Below are 14,601 nucleotides of genomic sequence, written 5' to 3' on the forward strand. Positions count from 1 at the left end.
GATCCAGTGGTTAAGAATCCGCCTTCCAATGCAGGGACATGGGTTCAATCCCTGGTTGGGGAACTAAGATCCCACATGCCTTGGGACAACTAAGTTCATAGGCAGCAACTACTAAGGCTGCGTTTTCTAGAGCCTGTGCATCACAACCAGAGAGGAGGCCTCGAGCCACAGTGAAGATCCTGCACACTACAATGAAGTGAAGATGCGATGCAGTGAAAGAAGGAAAGAAGGGCTCTTAATGTGAAGGCTGGAAGGGAAAGGGAGACCAGTGAGGGAAGCAGAACTCCAAGGACTCGGGAGGAGTCAAAGATGATTCAGGTGAATGGAGAATGAGTATGTTTAAGAGGGAAAGAGATGAATTAAATTTGAGACAGCTTGAGTTTCAGGTACATCCTCTATGGACGGCCAAGTGAAAATATCCAGTAAGCAGTGGGATCACTGGGTTTGAGCTCAAAAGTAACATTTTAACTTGGGAATGATCTATTTCTTTACGACTGTGAGAGAAGAAAGAACCAACCACAAAGAGAAAAGAGAGTGAGAGTAGCAGAAGCCTTCAGAAAGAACACAAAAAGGAAGAAGTTGAATGAAACAAATCTGCCAAAGAGGCTGAGAAGAAGTAAAACAGTGTGAGAGAGGACTCTAACCAGACAGACCAATGCTAGAAAAGCCAACCACAGAGAGAATTTCAGGAAGGAGGCAGTGGGAAGGAATATCAAGCACTGTGTTGAGATTTTTAACAAAAAGATGGGGGACTTCCCTGGTGGTCCAGTGGTTAAGACTTTGCTTTCCAATGCAGGGGGTGTGGGTTTGATCCCTGATCAGGGAGGTAAAATCCCACATGCCTCACAGCCAAAAACCAAAACATAAAATATAAATAATATTGTAACAAATTCAATAAAGACTTTAAAAATGGTCCACATTCAAAAAATTCTTAAAAAAAAAAAAAAAAAGAAGACGGGGCTCAGAGATCACACTGGAATATGTGACTGCTGACCTAGAGGCCTTTGTACTCAGTGGCGTGGTGGAACAGAAGCCAGTAAATACAGAACCATTCTCTCTCCTTCCCATCGCAGCCAAACTCCTTGACAGGGCAGAGGCTGGTGACAAGGAGCAGAGTGAGGGAGAGTTTTTTAGGATAAGAATGTCTGCCCACAAGATGGAAAGGAGCCAGCAGAGAAAGCGTGCAGAAGGCAAAGATGTGAGAAACAGAGGTAATCAGGATAGAGCTGAGGAGGAGAGGAGGGGACTAGAGGACACCTCTTCCCCCGCAGATGCATATTAAAGCAGTCTGAAGGGTAGAAGGGAGAAAGCTAATGGAACACCCATCAGAGAGACCAACACGTTTTCCTTCAACACCAGGGGCTCCAGCGGTCCCTGTCCATGAAGGGCAGTGAACTTACTCCTCCGGAACCAGACATCCCCAAAGGAATGGCTATTCTATGCCTCCAGGCTGGCTTTCTGCTGTGAACAGGCTTTGTGGGATCTGAGAGGCCATTTGCAGGCCTTCTTATCCCACAAGCAAGCCCTTTACTTGTTTATCAAGGCTTGACATTTCCTGAAATGTTCCAGTACAGGGCACTACATGTGACATGGTAATTTACAACGTGAGGCTTACATCACATATTATGCATACAGATCAGACACTTATTCACATAGCTCCCAACAGCATAGTTATTTGAAAGCATTTGAAGCAATGCTTTCAAAAACTTTCCTCTTTTCTGAAAGCATCTTAGATTCTGATTTGAGGTGTCAACGATTATTCACATCTGGTGGTCAAAACAAACCTCGCACTTGAACACAAACGCTAAAGGGCAGTAATGAAGAGCTGGAAGTTCATCAACACGTGTGTGGTGACTGCTGCCTGGTCCCACCTGATTTTGATCATGAGGAGGGGGTTAAAGAACAGACTGGAAACCTGACAGAGCAGCAGGAGCCCAATGAAGAATGTGGGTCAGCAGGCAGGCACAAACTGCCACGTTGAGGCACAAGGCCCAGGCTCAGGGCTCACAACTACTATGCGAATGCCTGTGGCAGCGAGATCATTGGCCTTGCCCATCCCCTGGCCTCCTCCCCACCCCCATTCTTATAAGCATGGCAGCAGGGCTTACCAAGCCCACCATGCCACAGCATCCCCTGGCAGGTGTGCCAGGGCAGAGAAGGGACAGGCAAATGGAGCTGGCGAGTGACTTAGCCTTCCAGCGCTAGGTCTGGGATCCTGTGTCTCGCCTCTCCTGTGAATTCTCCAGGGCAAGGCCTCCCCCCTGCCCCCGGGTGGGCTGAGTTGAGCTGGGCAGGACTGGAGGGAGAGGTACCTGAAGGGTTTGCTGTCAGGGTCGGTGTCCTTGAAGCCCATCTCCTCCAGCTTACAGCGGCGGTACAGCTCATAGTGCCGGCTGTGGGTCTGCTCTCGGAGATCCTCCATGTTGACTCGGATCAGCATCTCCCGCAGCTTCACAAAGTCACAGTGGGCTTCATTTTCAACTGCATGGCAGGGGTTGAGGTATTGAAAGTCCATTGAAAGGAAGGTCAGAAGAAGCAGAAATGGACAAAACGAGGGGTGAAATGTCTACCGGTGACATCACCTTTGAACCTGTGTATATAGAGCTCGAGATGTTGCCTTCTAGTTGGCTTTTCTACTAAAAAGGCAGATGAAAAATTATAAGAATGACAGTAATGGAAAACAGCAATACCGTAAAAGTATCTAAGAAGACATCTGGTAGACATTTAGATTCAACTCAAATTTACCCATCAGACACTCACAGGAATGTTTGCTTCACACGACTTGTAGGACAATGGCAAATGGACATTCAGCCATCTGTCTGATAAATACTTGCAGAATCTTTCTTCCCAGGATAGTATGAGGCACTGGGAATTCAGACACATGGGGTCTTGCCCATAGGAGCTTCCAGTTTAATGGAAGAACAGATGAAAACACACAAATGTAACACAATGCAAATATTACTGACATAGCCAGGGAATCACAGGAGCCCAGAAAAGGGAGTCCTGAGAACTTCAGGGAGCATGAAGACTTTACTAAAGAGGGGACAGACCCCTAGGATGACTCGTGAAGGAAGACTAAGAATTCAGCAGGCAGATAAGGGACTCATCCTTGCAGGGTCTCCCTGAGGTTAGGCAATGTTACAGCTAAGTTGCAGGGTTAGGATTCCAATCCAGGTCATCTAAAGGAGAGGCAAAACCTATGACCAGGTATCAAAATCCACAGAATAAGAGTGTAGAACTAGGACATGGCTAGATGGTTGTGACAAGCAGGGATGTGAGCCACGAGTGTGGCCCATCAGGATGGTAGATGCTTCAAAACAGGTGTTTTTAAAAGGTGAATAATGGCCTGATGGCAGCAATGGTGATCAGGACAGAGTGTCTCTGGGCGAGGTTCCACCTTGCTGGAATGGGGGTGTCTGGCCTGACCACATTGGGACAGTGGCATCTGAGATGAACAGGCACAGTTACCCCAGATTCTGTTTCACAGGTCTGGGAGAAGGTCGTGGGGGCTGTGGGGGGCGGCGTCTGGACACGGGATAAGTTTATGGTAAACCAACCACCCTCTCACGTATAGTAACCCTGACTAGTACCAAGGGTACCTTACTGCAGACTGCAAAAGGAATCGTCTCAAGCCTATAGGCAATAGTTTGCTTTTAAATTGCAAAGTAATCATACAAACAAAAGAGTGCTTGAAATGTACAGTTTAAAGGATCAAAAAAAAAAGGACACCACTGTATCTATGGCCCAGGTGAAACATTGCCAACTCCCTAGACATCCCTTCCTTTTTTTTTGGTAAACTTTGGCCACACTGCAGGATCTTGGTTTGATCTTAGATTGGACCTGCATCCCCTGCTTTGGAAGGCGGGGTCTTAACCACTGGACCACCAGGGAAATCCCCCTTTGTGTCCCTTCCTGACCACATTCTTGCCTCTCCTTCCCTGCCACAAGACTTAACCACCATCCTGACTTGGGGGTTTATCCTTCCTTTGTTTTTCTTTATAGTTATACCATTCACGCATGAATTTCTAAAGTTCAGCTTTGTCTTACTTTTGGATTCCATATAAATGGAATCATACAGCTTGTATCTGTCTATGATTTACTTAGCTCAACGTGCTGTTCGTGAGATGCATTGCTGTAAATGTACAGTCCATCCATCTTCACTGTTGTATAATATTGCATTATTTGAACATTCTGCAATTCACCCAATCTATTTTTAATGGCTCTGGGTTGTTTCTACCTATTTGCTATCACGAACAACACTGTTGTGGACATTCTTGTACGTCTTGTACACTCAAGTGGGTACACCTGCTTTCTCACACTCTCTGTCCTACCTTACTGCAAGTACATTTATTTTTGTTTTAGGAATGCTTTCTCCATTGGAGACAGAGAGCTTGCTCAGTGCAGAGAATCCAGGTATGAAGCCAAAGTTTGCCTGCTGGTGACCCCTAGAGATGCCTGAGGCCCAAGATGAATGAGCAGAAACTGGGGACAAGTGAGGAACTGGTCACATAGTGGCTGGGGACAAGCAAAGGGACAGATAGAAGGGGATTGCTGAGTGTAGCCCCTCTCCAGGAGATTCACTCACCTTGCACAGTGCCCCAGGGGTACTGCCGAGCTTTCATCATCTTGTTACCTATCTTTAGTTCTTCTGTGCTACCAATGACAGCAAATGGCAGGTGGGCCTGCAACAGGAGGCAGACAAAAGCTGAGAATTCTGGGTAAAGGCACTGAGTGACCCCAGTCCCGCTGCCGCTCATCGCGAGGGCCTCGGCACCCCCGCCGCAGTGTCCCTCACTGCCGCCACCATCAGGAGGCATTTCATAAACTCCCAGGCTGTGTAGGGAGAAGAGGCCTACTCCAAGCTTTGCATGTTCAGAAATTCACAATAGAAGGTAACCACAATATGGCCGAGTGCGTAAGGAACAAAGACAGAAAATAAGCAGAATAATAAGCAGATACACAGATTAGCCAGCTATTCGGTCTTCATGGTTGCTAAGGCGAAGCGCCTTCGGAAGGCAGGTGAGTGGGACACAGAGGGCTATGTGTGGAGAGAGAGTAAAGGAGAATGGAGGGGGCTGGAACCACTGCTCCCTTTCCCCAGAGTATGAGAGCCCAAAGAATAGACACACACGGAAACCACACTGCTGACTGAGGTGGACACACCTGGTCTCATACTATCCTGGAGCAAGAGCTTGCCCTGAACTCTTGAGCCTAGAAGTCAAGTCCCCACGTGCCCATCACTGAGCTGAGCTCTGTTTCAGGGGCTTTAAAGGGAAACAAAGAGAGTAGAAAATTCAGTCCCTTACCCTCTGGGAGCTTACGATCTGGTTAGGGAAGACTGAATTCCATACCTGAAATCACAGAAGACAGAATATGCCCCAGGGCTCAAGTGTACAGTCTGGCACCCCGCACACAGTAGGTGCTTAATAAATACTCCTTGAATAGCCACGGGAATAGCAGGGGAAAGAAAAGTACAACTGGGGTGTATGGCTTGGTGCTTGAGGTAGAGAGGGATAATAAGGCACAAGGCCCAGCTGATGAGGCTGCTTTCATGCATCAGAGAAGAGGCAGGTGCCCCCAATCATACTGTGAGGCCTGGGACATGCTCACAATGCTCAATTCCACGTGAAGTGCTGAGTCACCACTGGCCAAATGGAACCACTGATTAAATACTGTTTACAAGCCAGGTAGAGCTTTACTTAGAAGGGTTTTACAGAGAAGCAAAAGTCCACTGAAACAAGCTTTCTTAGCCTGCTTGGACAAACAGGCCTTGATCTCAGATATTTTGACCCACTTCATAGTCAACAAAAGAGTCTGAAATGCACTACTTGGATGCAATCTCAAAAACAACAGAATGATCTCTGTTCATTTCCAAGGCAAACCATTCAATATCACAGTAATCCAAGTCTATGCCCCGACCAGTAACGCTGAAGAAGCTGAAGTTGAATGGTTCTATTCTATGAAGACCTACAAGACCTTCTAGAACTAACACCCCAAAAAGATGTCCTTTTCATTATAGGGGACTGGAATGCAAAAAGTAGGAAGTCAAGAAACACCTGGAGTAACAGGCAAATTTGGCCTTGGAGTATGGAATGAAGCAGGGCAAAGGCTAATAGAGTTCTGCCAAGAGAACACACTGGTCATAGCGAACACCCTCTTCCAAAAACATAAGAGAAGACCCTACACATGGACATCACCAGATAGTCAATGCAAAAATCAGATTGATTATATTCTTTGCAGCCAAAGGTGGAGAAGCTCTACACAGTCAGCAAAAACAAGACTGGGAGCTGACTGTGGCTCAGATCATGACCTCCTTATTGCCAAATTCAGACTTAAATTGAAGAAAGAGGGGAAAACCACTAGACCATTCAGGTATGACCTAAATCAAATCCCTTATGACTATACAGTGGAAGTGAGAAATAGATTTAAGGGACTAAATCTGATAGACAGGGTGCCTGATGAACTATGGATGGAGGTTGGTGACACTGTACAGGAGACAGGGAGCAAGACCATCCCCATGGAAAAGAAATGCAAAAATTGCTGTGAAAAGCAGAGAAGCAAAAAGCGAAGGAGAAAAGGAAAGATATACCCATTTGAATGCAGAGTTCCAAAGAATAGTAAGGAGAGATAAGAAAGCCTTCCTCAGCGATCAATGCAAAGAAATAGAGGAAAACAATAGAATGGGAAAGACTAGAGATCTCTTCAAGAAATTAGATACACCAAGGGAACATTTCATGCAAAGATGGGCTCAATAAAGGACAGAAATGGTATGGACCTAACAGAAGCAGAAGATATTAAGAACAGGTGGCAAGAATACAGAGAAGAACTGTACAAAAAAGAGCTTCACGACCCATATAATTACAATGGTGTGATCACTCACACTCACCTAGAGCCAGACATCCTGGAATGTGAAGTCAAGTGGGCCTTAGGAAGCATCACCACGAACAAAGCTAGTGGAGGTGATGGAATTCCAGTAGAGCTACTTCAAATCCTGAAAGATGATGCTGTGAAAGTGCTGCACTCAATATGCCAGCAAATTTGGAAAACTCAGCAGTGGCCACAGGACTGGAAAGGGTCAGTTTTCATTCTGATCTCAAAGAAAGGCAATGCCAAAGAATGCTCAAACTACCGCACAATTGCACTCATCTCATACACTAGTAAAGTAATGCTCAAAATTCTCCAAGCCAGGTTTCAACAATACGTGAACCGTGAACTTCCAGATGTTCAAGCTGGTTTTAGAAAAGGCAGAGGAACCAAAGATCAAATTGCCAACATCTGCTGGATCATGGAAAAAGCAAGAGAGTTCCAGAAAAACATCTATTTCTGCTTTACTGACTATGCCAAAGCCTTTGACTGTGTGGATCACAATAAACTAGAAAATTCTGAAAGAGATGGGACTACCAGACCACCCAACTTGCCTCTTGAGAAACCTGTATGCAGGTCAGGAAGCAACAATTAGAACTGGACATGAAACAACAGACTGGTTCCAAATAGGAAAAGGAGTATGTCAAGGCTGTATATCGTCACCCTGCTTATTTAACTTATATGCAGAGTACATCATGAGAAACGCTGGGCTGGAGGAAGCACAAGCTGGAATCAAGATTGCCAGGAGAAATATCAATAACCTCAGATACGCAGATGACACCACCCTTATGGCAGAAAGTGAAGAACTAAAGAGCCTCTTGATGAAAGTGAAAGAGGAGAGTGAAAAAATTGGCTTAAAGCTCAACATTCAGAAAACTAAGATCGTGGCATCTGGTCCCATCACTTCATGGCAAATAGACTGGGAAACAGTGGCTGACTTTATTTTTTTTTTTTTGGTCTCCAAAATCACTGCAGATGGTGAAATTAAAAGATGCTTACTCCATGGTGGGAAAGTTATGACCAACCCAGACAGCACATTAAAAAGCAGAGACATTACTTTGTCCACAAAGGTCCATCTAGTCAAGGCTATGGTTTTTCCAATGGTCATGTATGGATGTGAGAGTTGGACTATAAAGAAAGCTGAGCACCGAAGAATTGATGCTTTTGAACTGTGGTGTTGGAGAAGACTCTTGAGAGTCCCTTGGACTGCAAGGGGTTCCAACCAGTCCTAAAGGAGATCAGTCCTGGGTGTTCATTGGAAGGACTGATGTTGAAGCTGAAACTCCAATACTTTGGCCACCTGATGCAAAAACTCCAATACTTTGGCCACCTGATGCGAAGAGCTGACTCATTTGAAAAGACCCTGATGCTGGGAAAGACTGAGGGCAGAGGAGAAGGGGATGACAAAGGATGAGATGATTGGATGGCATCACCGACTCAATGGACATGAGTTTGGGTAAACTCCGGGAGTTGGTGATGGACAGGGAGGCCTGGCGTGCTGCAGTTCATGGGGTCACAGAGAGTCGGACATGACTGAGCAACTGAACTCAACTGAACTGAACTGATGTCCTGCTGTGTGCCAGGCATTAAGAAGAATACAACATTGAAAAAGCTCAGAGCCTAGCCCTGGTGATTGTACAGTTTGGGAGGGGAGAGACACACCAATGATGATAACACAGTAAGGTCCAGACTATGAACAGAGGGTTGAGGGCTGGAGGAACACAGAGGAAGGAGAAGCTGATTCCATGGGAAGTCAAAGCAGGGTTCACAAAGTAGGTAGTAGCAATCATACTAAGGGATTGGGAGCTATGGACCTGATATTAGCAGCAGTTCTCTGTCCCATGTGCCAGGTGCTCTACATGGCATTATCTCATTGAATCTTACAACACTAGGAAGTAGGCATACTTATTATACCCATTTTATAGAAGACAAAACTGAGGTCCAGAAGGGAAGAGACTTACCAGCAGTGCCACCATAGTAAGGGGCAAAGCTAGGAGTGGAATCCATGTCTCTCCGATTTCAAAGCCCACCCCTGCTGGTCTGCCACTCCCTTTGGGGGTTCGAGCAGCAGATCAGGGGAGCACTCTAAACCCAGGGGTTTAGAGTGAACAGGTGAACTGGCCAGGCAAGGCCAAATTGTAAGAGGCAGTTTAAATCTGACCTCACAGTCAATACTTCCTTTCTGTTCTCCTCTAGTCCTGCACGCCAAGAATGTTCTTCAGAGTGGAAGAACACAGGTGTCAATTGGGAGCTCAGCTCCAGCACATCTGTTAAACCACTCCCCCAACCCCGCTGAGGTGCTGGGCCTTCACCCACTCTCAGTTGCTCTCCGATGATTATCTCAGGTCTTGCCACATCCCACTGCTATGACTGTCCGCAAATAAGGGACACAGGAAAGAGGGAAAGACAAGGCTATGGATATGGAAAGTGGGCAAGGGGTGGAGGTGGGAAATGTTTTGTCAGTTCTAATAGGGCCATGGAGGGAGGCGTGAAATCCTGGAAACCCTGCCTAAAGGCCGAAGCATCTCTGACCTCGGCCAGCCGGCTTTCAAGGTCAGAAGGGGCGGGGGTTCAATTGGGCACAATTCATTCCCCCTCAGAGACCCAAGACATGCCGGCAGCCTCCAATTAACCCCCAAACACTTTCCAGGAAAAGGCTGCCCCACCTGCAGAAACCTCAAAGCTTCAGTCACTCGAAGGGGCAGCCATGACAGAGGGCTAGACCAGGGGACTGGTGGTGGAGCATTCCCACACATCCTGGGCTCTCAGCTGAAAGTGATGCAGGAGGAGGGTATGTGAAGTGGGAAGTACTTCTCTGGGCTTAAGAGCGAAAAAAGAAAAAAAAAATCCAGAAGAGAATAAAGGCATTAAAAAAAAAAATGTCAGTATTCCCTTGGGTGTGTTATTTTTATCTCCAAAAGACATTTTCAGTTAGCATGACAGGGTCACTTGCTTTCCCCTCCTCTTTAAACTGCCGTCACTTTATCCCTCCCCACTCTGAAACACACAGTCCCTGCCATGGCAGCTTCAGAGGGCTCCGAGACCTCCCCTGGCACACTCGTTTCCAACTGGCATCAAAGTCTGTTCTGATAAGTTTCTGCAAGGATCTCATTTCCGAGTGCTCCCAGGCAGATTTCATTTGATTCTACAACAGCCTTCCAGGGCAGTTATTATATAAGCCCCACTCGTGATTTGGAAAACTGGCGTACAGACCATTGAAAGGAGTTGCCCAGGTTCCTACCTCCCATGCCCAAATCTTCCCAAGGAGCAGTGAGGACACCACGCTGTAGCTGCCAGCCTTTGCCACCACCCAGGGCGGCAGGTCAGCTCAGCTTTAACCATGAAGGGCAGGAAATCGTGGGGTCGGCTCTGGCCGCCTTGCTGCTGCTCTTGAGAGCCTGGTGGCTCTGACAACTAGAATAGAGTCAAGCAGAGCAGGGAGAAGGTAAACCCTCCAGTCCCCACCCCCTACCCCCCTGGGGCTGGCACTTTGTAGGTGTGGGCCCTGGGAGGAGACTTGAAAGACAGCACTGCTGCTGAAACATGGATGGGTTCCTATGGGGATTCCACGTAATTCTCACTCACCCGAGACCTCAGATGCCCCTGTCTCAGAAAACTCCAACAAGGGATAGTCCCAAGCCTCCTCTTGGGAGTCTGTTCCCAGACTCACTATCTTTTTTTTTTAGAGTGAAAGAAGGCTTATCCAGGGAGGAAATACATTCCATAGACAGAGTGGGGGCTATCTTGGAAGGCAAGAGAGGCCCAGGGTTATGGGGTTGTAGACAAAGTGATAGGTAAGAAGTGGATTTATTCAGAGAGAGACACACTCCACAGAGTGTGGGCCATTGCAGAGGACGAGTGCCCAGACTCACTATCTTTATGGCCTCATATGTCCCTTAAATTCCTCTTGGTCCATTTAAAAGTGTTCGATGAGTCAACCAGCCTGAACTATTCTATTCTGTTTCTAAGACACCCATTCTATTAGGGAGGTTAGATGACCATCCCCCTTAGCCCAGTGAAACACATTGCCAGGACCACTGATTCCTCATCTGATAAGATCTGGAGTGGGCATAGCTTCCTCCCAGGAGGACAGTATTTCCCAGTTGTGGGGCTAGCTACACTGGCCTTCATTCTAGCCTCCTACTGACCACCGAGCAAGAGAATTGTCTTTTACCATCTGAGCCATCAGGGAAGCCCGAGAGCATTGACTGATCCTCCCAAGTTCACCCTTGGTGGTGATTCACACACAAATATTGCCAACTATGGAAACGGCACTGCTACCTCGGGGTGGGGGAGACAGGCTTGTACCTCTGGGTCTCTCTGTGACCCTCCTGGCCGCCCATATGCTCTCACTGGGCCCAAATGCCTTTGTGGGGGCCAAACCCAAGAGCTCTCAGGCAGCCAGCTGACTGAGCCAAGTCGAGTAACTGGGCCTATGCCCTGCTCCCAGGCCGTGGTTTGAACCATTCAAAGAACATTCAATTTGAACAACATAGCAAATTTTGGGCTTCCCAGGTGGTGCTAGTGGTAAAGAACTTGCCTGCCAATGCAGGAGACATAAGAGATGTAGGTTCAATTCCTGGGGTGGAAAGATCCCCTGGTGGAGGGTATAGCAACCCATTCCAGTATTCTTGCCAGGAAAATCCTATGGACAGAGGAGCCTGGCAGGCTACAGTCCAAAGGGTTGCAAAGAGTTGGACACAACTGAAGTGACTTACCACGGCTCACCAGAGCAAATTGTAGCACTGCAGTCTGCCACCTTGAGAGCTATCAGAGTATAGGTGGAAAGTGGCATACAGCAAGACCTCTCCCCCTCTCTTTTGAGCACTCTGAGTCAAAATAAGTGTTTTCAGAGCCACCCAGGAGCCAAGAGTGAGGCCAGACCTCTTGACTCTCATTTCTTGCCGTGAAAATCCCGAGTGGGGAACTAAGGGATGACTGAGCAGTCTTCTCCACTCGAGCAAGAGGCTTCTTCCATCCTTCCAATCCAGTTCCCAGGACAATTGGCTAGGGTGGCTGAGACTGTGGGGCTGGGGTCAAATCCAGAATTGAGAGGCCAGCATCCATTTCTCCTACCACCCAACCCCGGCTCTCTGATGATGCTGCTTCACAGGCCACAACTCGTCTGGAAGGCCCAGTGTAACACAGTTGCTCCAGGGATAGTCAGGCTAAGCAATTCTCTGTATGTATTTCATAGCACCTACTCCCCCCGCTTTCCCCCATCACAACAAATGCAATACACAGTTTTCACATGCACGTCCCCTCCCTTGTGCATGCCCAGTTCAGGCATGCTAGCTGTAAGCCACCCCTGTCTTGAGCTGTCTGTCACATACAAAAAAGCCTGGGGGAACGCAAGAGAATGAGTGCTGAGGGATGTTGCAGGGATAACCCCGGATCCACTCAAATAAGGTTTTTCAAAGTGAACCATTGGAACACTGGGACTATTTATTGTTAAAAAAAAAAGGACCCCAAATCCCTTCACAGGTGAAACAGCGTAGTTGAGGACTACTGCTTCATAGCACGGGAAGTTTCCCACCTTGAGGCCAAGGCTGCCCGGGGTTCAAGCAAGGCCCCAGAGGTAAGCTGAAAGCAGAGCCCAAAATGATGGTCACTCCTGACCCACCACATAGTCAGAGGTTGTTCTGTGTGACACCCTGAGATTGCTGAGGACTCTTCGATCGTATCTATATCCATCCTCAGCCAAGCAAACCACCATCCTGAAAGCTGCCTAGTGACTCAGGGAATCCATGTTTGGAAGGTATCCATGGGGCCCGATGTTCTGAGGTGAGTAAGAGTTTCCAGACCTCAGTGTGGTGACACCAGATGACGCTTCTTTCTAGGCTCCAGTTTTCTGGAGATTAGGTGCCCCTTCGGGTTTTCTTATCCTAGCAGAACCTAATTTTCATCAAAATGTCCTGGCGGCTGGAGACGATATGCAGTAACCTTATTTTTTTTTTAAATTAGTTTTTCAATATTCAGGCCCAGTCAGAGAGGCCACAACTCCACCTCCCACGATCCACACAGTTCTATCCTCCGGCCAGGTTTGTCAAAGATAACCAAGGGCCTCTCATCACAAACGTATCTCTGGTGCGCTGATGGGCAAAAAGGCAGGCAAGACAGTGATTTGCTGCCCCACTAGGTTAATTTGTTGGCTGATTCATAGGAGGTGGTAGCTGATGCGTAATGATGACTTAGGGGGTGGTGGCAGCAGGAAAGTTTTCTAAAAATGGCTTTTATTATAAGGCTTTCCTGCATTTGGCTATATTCAGGCATTATGTCATTAGGAAAAAACTGATGACTCTCAATGGAGAAAAAGAAATCTGTTCCAAAGCAGAGGCTTTCTGCAAGCTATTAGCTGTCTCCTTGAAATCACAACATTGAAGATTTCACAGCAACAGTATCAACACATTGTAAAGAAGCATGAGGAGCCATTTGACTCCCTGCCTCCTTCATTACTCATTCCTCTAGGAGGGGAAATGGGGGAGTGAGAGGAAACATGGCAAGTGGTTGGTTGTTTTTTTCATTTTTTCCCTTCGACTCATTCACACTTAATAAAGCAAAACATAATCATGAAGTTTAAAAATAACATTTCTCTAGTCACCAGAAAAATTGGAGACTACATGTCATTTTTCCTCCCAGGGGCAGAGGGCTTGATTATCAGAGTACAGATTATCCTCGAGTCTCCAAAGCCAGCCAACTTTCTCACACTTGCCTTCTTTTGCTGCATCAACTGTCAAGACATTTTTCTGGTCTGAGACAAAGACTGCCTTTGTGGCAGTCCCACAGGGGCTTCCTGGCCTAGATGAGACAGGCGTCAAAGAGGAGGGTAGGAGAGGTCGGAATCCCCTGGTCGAACCGATTCCTGGGGTCAGCCATTCCCTCCTTCAGTCTCTGGCTATTTATCTCTGCATGTCTGAGGAGGGAGGAGCTGTTTGCCTCTAAATTCTTTCTCACAAATACCTGAGACTCAGATAATTGAGTTGATTACACTAAGATGGATGGTGAGGTCTGACTGCTATTTGGCAAAATAATAATCCTAAAGAGCAAATGGCCAGAAAATTGAAGCCCTGTGTGAAGCCCACTCACGTTCATCGTTCCGTTGATCTCTGCCACTGACTCATCATCTGTAGGGAATTGGTAGATCTGGACTCCGTTGTTGACAAGCTCGCTGGTAATTTTGATTTTGAACTTGGTTAGCTCACTCTTAGAAATGGCATCTGATTTGGCAATGATGGGGATGATGTTCACCTAGGGAAGGGAAGAGCAAAGGGGCATCATTACTGGAAATCTGCAGCTCAGAGTAGGTGACCTAGGACTTCTACCAGCTGCCAGAGGGAGCAGTTCAACCCAATAGTCCAGGCCTGGCCACATCCATAGCCAAACAGTAGTATAATAAATGACGATGAGTGCTTTCTGTTTGCCGGGCACTGAACAATAAGTGCTTTACATGGATTAACACAATTAACCCTGGCAGAAAACCCTCCCAGAAGGTATTAGTACCACTATTTTACCAAGGACAAACTGAGGCAGAGAGAGGCTAAGTAGCTTGTCCAAGGCCACAGAGCACACACATACTGGAACTGGGGTTCTGATCCAAGTTGAACCTCATTTTTCAGTCTGTAGTCTTAACCTACCAGCTCAGATCCAAATTGATGAGCTGTGTGATATCTTAATATCAAGGTCATTGCTTTGGTGATTTTGAAGCAGAAGGATGACAATTGGGAATCTGAGGTGGAC

At 47.0% G+C, this 14,601-nt stretch overlaps 1 protein-coding gene across 8 annotated transcripts in view; it reads right to left on the reverse strand.

The window, feature by feature from the left end:
* Window positions 1-14,601, reverse strand: part of SEPTIN6 (septin 6) — a 75,105-nt gene that overhangs the window by 13,388 nt on the left and 47,116 nt on the right. For all 8 annotated transcript variants that reach the window (XM_006046109.4, XM_044937209.2, XM_006046108.4 and 5 more), the window contains 3 exons: window positions 13,951-14,112; window positions 4,586-4,682; window positions 2,313-2,481 (listed from right to left, as the gene is read on the reverse strand). In XM_006046109.4, coding sequence (XP_006046171.1) covers window positions 2,313-2,481; window positions 4,586-4,682; window positions 13,951-14,112 — 428 coding nt within the window. The remainder of the gene's footprint in view (window positions 1-2,312; window positions 2,482-4,585; window positions 4,683-13,950; window positions 14,113-14,601) is intronic.

This window comes from Bubalus bubalis, chromosome X (genome assembly GCF_019923935.1).
Source record: "Bubalus bubalis isolate 160015118507 breed Murrah chromosome X, NDDB_SH_1, whole genome shotgun sequence".
In the NCBI taxonomy this organism is placed as follows: domain Eukaryota; kingdom Metazoa; phylum Chordata; class Mammalia; order Artiodactyla; family Bovidae; genus Bubalus; species Bubalus bubalis.